The 5,448-nt window shown below is 57.3% G+C and overlaps 1 protein-coding gene across 1 annotated transcript in view; it reads right to left on the minus strand.

The window, feature by feature from the left end:
• Positions 1 to 1,036: 1,036 nt before the first annotated feature.
• The window catches only part of Acads (acyl-CoA dehydrogenase short chain), a 10,747-nt gene continuing 6,335 nt past the window's right edge, over positions 1,037 to 5,448 (minus strand). The window contains exons 3-10 of the mRNA XM_005344291.2: positions 3,768 to 3,917; positions 3,491 to 3,602; positions 2,982 to 3,133; positions 2,564 to 2,734; positions 2,347 to 2,484; positions 2,096 to 2,191; positions 1,868 to 1,924; positions 1,037 to 1,744 (exon numbers count right to left, since the gene is read on the minus strand). Of these exons, the coding sequence (XP_005344348.1) occupies positions 1,592 to 1,744; positions 1,868 to 1,924; positions 2,096 to 2,191; positions 2,347 to 2,484; positions 2,564 to 2,734; positions 2,982 to 3,133; positions 3,491 to 3,602; positions 3,768 to 3,917 (1,029 nt within the window). The 3' untranslated portion in view covers positions 1,037 to 1,591. The remainder of the gene's footprint in view (positions 1,745 to 1,867; positions 1,925 to 2,095; positions 2,192 to 2,346; positions 2,485 to 2,563; positions 2,735 to 2,981; positions 3,134 to 3,490; positions 3,603 to 3,767; positions 3,918 to 5,448) is intronic.

Consider the following 5,448-nt stretch of genomic DNA (forward strand, 5'->3'; position numbering starts at 1 on the left):
CTTATTGTATATAATTTCATAGTAGGTTTAGAACTCTCTTACTTAAACAAAAGGGGGAGGTGTTGCGGGAGGTCCTTCTGCTCCTCCAGCCAATAGCCGCTGAGATACCAGCCCATTGGGGCGTAGTCTCTCTCTTAAAAAAAAGCGGCCACTTCCCTCCTCTCTCTCTCTTTGCTTCCTGCTCCATTTTGGGCTACTAGACTCCTTCCTGATTGCGCAGAGGGCTGTTGTCTGGGACGGTGATCTGTAAGTTTTTTCCCCTTTAAATAAATACCACCCTATTAATCATAATTCCAAACTGGTGTGGGATTGTTTGTGACTTACGCCTTCAGCAAAGCTTAGATGCAGCGAAGTGACAGCTGGGTCCCAGGCTCATTGCTCTCCCAGCCACAGAGCCCATCCTTCCTGCACCACCTTGACAGGAGCCTCTGCTAAGCAGCTAAATAGGCCACAGAGCCCCTGAACACTCGTACCCACTGTTCCTGGCTCATAAGGTCCCCACCTGAGGGTGTGGGCATGGAGTGGCAGCCACCTGCCCCCTAGGTAGGATGAGCTAAACTAGAGTCGCTCTTTGCAATCTGGCTTATACTTGAGCCCACAGAAATAAGAGAAGATTCAGGGACCCGGGGAAAGAGGAAGAGAAAACCATCTGGTGCACCCCTGGAGCCAGGAGGAAGGGAGAACACACTCTGCAAGCCATGCAGACCCCCCCACCCAGCCCTCAAGAGCATTGGCAAGACGCTTCCTGATAGACAGGTGACTGCCTTGCCCCGACCCGAAGCCCACTTGAGCAGCAGCACAACCAGTATCTAGACTCCCAGAATGAAGCTCATACGATTGTCGCTGACGGCCAGCAAAGGGCACTGCAGGCCACACACAACAGTTCCCCTGCCCCGCTGCTCTCTGGGAACTGGAACAGGATCTCTGCTCACCTGCTTGGTCAGGCGACAGACCTACCGCACCACACATGTTCACACACGTTCACACGTGGGGTGAGGGCTGTGGCCAGAAGACCTAGTGAAGACAGACACAGGAGGGCCGGGCAAGGCACTTTATTGGCCATAGGCAGCCTCCAGCCACCCAGCACAACACACACCTGCAGTCATCTGACCTCCACGAGGGCCCCACGACCCAGCCCCCAGCCCCCAAGACAACCCTGGGGACTCAAACACTGAAACTCCTGCCACCGAGGCATGGCCATTTGGGCCGCCCCTCCTCCTGACCCCTGCCCTGTTCCGTTCTTGCCACTGAGCAGCAGGGCTCATGGGAAGAGGATGGAGGTGCCGGGGAAGGTTAGCCCTCCCATGGCCTGCCTCCAGCAGACCGCTTACATGAAGAAAGGCACGGGTGTAAAGAAACAGCCAAGCCCAGCTCTGAAGTGACAGCTCATTTCTTCTGGGGCTCAGGTCACAGCAGCTGGCCGTTCCTCTCCCTGAAACAGAGTCCCCCAGTCTGACTGGGAGGGCACAGTGAGGGGCGGAATGGGCAGAATGAGGCAGGTCCCTTTATGGTCTGACCAGGCCTCAAAGTTAAGTCATTAGGCTGTTGGCCCTTTGCCTCGGTCCACAGGCAGGCAAGCCCCTGAGAGGGCTCAGCTCCGGTAGCTCCGGAGCAGGTGCCCGGCAATCACCAGTCTCTGGATTTCGCTGGTACCCTCGTAGATCTCCGTGATGCGAGCATCTCGATAGTACCGCTCGGCTGGCATCTCTGTCACATACCCCATGCCTCCCAGGATCTGGATGGCCTTAGAGGGAAAACAGGCGCTATGAAGGAGAAGTCCCCCACAACTGGGGAAAGACAGGACAGGGACTCGGCCTCAGAGGGGAGCAGCTGGGGAAGGAGCCACTCCCATGGGCCCAGTGCTCACCTGGTGGCTAATGGCGGTTGCAGCCTCAGACGCAGCCAGCTTGGCCATGGCCGACTCCTACCCACCAGGAATGAATGGCAGAGTCAACACCTTCAACTTTCAGAGACCCCCCCCCAGCTCAACACCTTCTGTGATTGGCATAAACAGCCTCCCCCTTAGCACAGGGAACCCGCAGGCCTACATCTGACTTCTCTTTCAAAGGCCTGGGGTGCCCCTCCCCACAGGCACCTTGGTGAATGGCTTCTTATTGTCCTTCAGCATGGCAGCGCGCCAAGTCAGCAGGCGGGCGCTCTCCAGGGCCAGGGCCATGTCTGCCAGCTTGAACTGCAACAATCCAGTCCCACCCATCAGCCAGGGATGGGGGTGTGAGTGGCAGGGGTGGGAACGGTGAGGTCAGGTGACAGGTAACCAGGTGAAAAGTAAGGCTTTCTTGGCTTTGCCCAGGCCCAGCTCCGGAAACCCCGTCCTCCAAGCCCTACCTGGATGTTCTGGAGCTTGGTGAGCGGTGCCCCAAAGGCATTGCGGCTCTCAGCGTATTTCACGGCACAATCGAGGGAGGCCTGGGCAATGCCCAGAGCCTGGGAGGCGATGCCGATGCGGCCCATGTCCAGGGTTTGCTGTAGGGACCACCCAGTCAATAGCTGCAGGCTGGGCCCAGGGCCTGGCCCCAGGGGGCTGCCCTGCTGCCAGGCTCACCATGGCTATCTTGAAGCCCATCCCTGGCTCCCCCAGCAGGTTCTCCTTAGGGATGCGACAGTCCTCAAAGATGAGGTTAGCTGTAGATGAGGCCCGGATGCCCAGCTTGTCTTCCTTCTTGCCCAGTGTGAGCCCAGGAGTGGGCATGGGAACCAGGAAGGCACTGATACCCTGTAAGGCCCCAAAAGTTAAAGTGACTCTCCAGAGCTCCTGGAGTCCCAGATACCCCAGTTCAAGTCCTGTCCCACCCCTGCCCCGGGACCCTCTGCTGGGTTTTGGGAGGAGCGCCAACTCCACTGGGGAAGGAAAGGCCCCACCTCAGCAGGAGCAGGAGCAGCACAAGCAGGGCCAAGAAAGTTCTGGCCTCGAGATTGCAAGGACCTTCCCAGGAGTGGGCTGGCCGACTCTGGGCTCCCACCTTGTTCTGCCGGGACCGGTCTGTGCTAGCAAATACCACCGTGGCCGAAGCCTCCCAGGAGTTGGTGATCCAGGCTTTGGTGCCATTGAGAACCCACGAGTCACCCTCTTCCCGGGCCGTGGTGGAAGCAGCTCCCGCATCACTGCCGTTCCCTGCCAGGAGCACAGACTCAGGCCCCAGCACTGCAGCCCTCACGGCACAGGCGTCTTATTGTGAGCCTGGCTCTGACACAAGACCCTGTGACCTGGGCTCTAAAGCTGGGACCTGCCTCCCAGATCTGCCTCATTCACACACAGGCATGGGACATACTCAAGTTGAACCTTCCCTCACCCCAAGTGCGCACGTGTCTCCTGGGTGTCCAGGCACCTGTGTTCCAGCCTGGCAGTCCACCCAGAGGCCCCTCCAGGGCTCCAGCACTCCAGGCCTGCCTTTTCCCTGGGAACATCTAGCTTCTGCCTGTCACCCTGATTCTGAGGTGAGGAGACAAGGGACCCTGCACCGTGCAGTACCTGGCTCACTGAGAGCAAAACAGCCGATTTTGTCACCACTGGTGAAAGGGGTGATCCACCGCTGCTTCTGCTCCGGGGTTCCAAACTTCAGGATGGGCCCCAAGTAGAGAGACTGGTGGGGTAAGCAAAGAGGTGGAGGCACTCCCAGACTCACTCTCTCCAAAGGCCCTCCCAGAGGACTAAGAGACAAGGCTAGGAGCCCAGCTGCTGTGAGACACATGGGCAGGGTCCACACATATCCCAGGCAGCTTCCCCATCTGTGCCCTGGAAGGCTCACGTTGTTGACGCTCATGATAACTCCGGTGGAGGCGCAGCCGCGGCTGATCTCCTCTAGGGCAATTGAATAGGCCAGGTAATCCAGGCCCGCACCACTGAACTCCTCCGGGACATCCATGGCCAGTAGTCCGAGCTCACCCATCTTCTTCACCTGCCCCAGGGAGAGAGAGCGCATCAGTGGCAACTGCCAAGAGCCTCCTCTCCCGACTCCAGCCCTGCAGCCTGAGCCAGAGCCCGCACGCTCATGAGGGCCATGGGCCCTAATGTTCAGTGATCGTATCCCCCAGCTGAATCATCCGCTCCAGGCATGCAGCCTCTGCACCTCGCAATGCCTGTCTCTGCCCACAGCTGTAACAGGGAACCACTGGAGGGCTTGGGGTAAAAAGCAGAAAGCAGTACATCACGCCGACTTTTCTTCGTGAGCACACACGCACACCACAGGACCTTTGCATGTGCCGTTTACTCTGCTAGCAACAATCCACAGGGCAGTTCTATCCCCCCTACTTACACCCGCTCTCAGCTTCTCACACCGCTGGGCGCTGCCACACTTCCACACTGGAATCCCCATCTAGTGCTCCAGTCATTCTCACTGCTGCCCTCTTCCCGACCACGAGGACAGACACTCATCCGTGGGATCTTGTCCCTGACTGCTGCCCTCTTCCCGACCACGAGGACAGACACTCATCCGTGGGATCTTGTCCCTGACTGCTGCCCTCTTCCCGACCACGAGGACAGACACTCATCCGTGGGATCTTGTCCCTGACTGCTGCCCTCTTCCCGACCACGAGGACAGACACTCATCCGTGGGATCTTGTCCCTGACTGCTGCCCTCTTCCCGACCACGAGGACAGACACTCATCCGTGGGATCTTGTCCCCGCCCTCACTGTTGTGAGTGTATGAATGAGTGACAAGCACTTGGGTTTCTCTTGGAGACAATGACAGCAGCAGCAATGGTGAGTTATCAGGTGCCCACTACACAGCGATAGTAGTGTAGTGTGTGCCCTGTTCTCTTTGAGCCGCTCTGTGAAAGCAATCCTATGTTAATGTCACAGTGAGGAGGAACCAGGGCTCAGAGAGGTTAAACAATCTGCTTAGGGCCACAGAGCATCTAGGCCGCAGTTCACCTGGGGCCTCGACCCCTTTCACAGGGGTCGCCTGAGACACTGAAAACACAGACTTTATGATTCGTAAGAGCAGCAAAATGACAGTTATGAAGTAGCAATGAAAATGTCATGGCTGGGGTCAGCACAACATGAGGAACTGTGTTAAAGGGCCGCAGTCAGGAAGGGGGAGAACCACTGCTCTAAGGTCTCAGTGGGGGGACTGAAAACTGCAAAGAGAATCTCAGCCAGCTTCCCATCACTCAGCTCGACCCTCTCAGCCTGCTGTCTGTAGACATGTGGAGAAAGACCTAAGCCTGCGGCCTCGGGGATCCGGGACAAGGCTAGAGGAGGGTGGTCACTATCATCAGATCGTTTACGGCCACGCTTCAGTGCCCAGTGAGGCCTGGTTCCAGGATCCCCTGCAGCTACAGAGCACATGGGTGCTCTAGGCAATGGCACCCAGAGTGCAGCCTCCATGTACTTCACGTTTTCCTTTATTCTGAGTTTGTTGGGTTTTTTTTGTTTTTTGTTTGTTTTTTTTTTTTTTTTTTTTGGTTTTTCGAGACAGGGTTTCTCTG

The sequence above is a fragment of the Microtus ochrogaster genome, chromosome 2, assembly GCF_000317375.1.
Source record: "Microtus ochrogaster isolate Prairie Vole_2 chromosome 2, MicOch1.0, whole genome shotgun sequence".
NCBI classification, from domain to species: Eukaryota; Metazoa; Chordata; class Mammalia; order Rodentia; family Cricetidae; genus Microtus; species Microtus ochrogaster.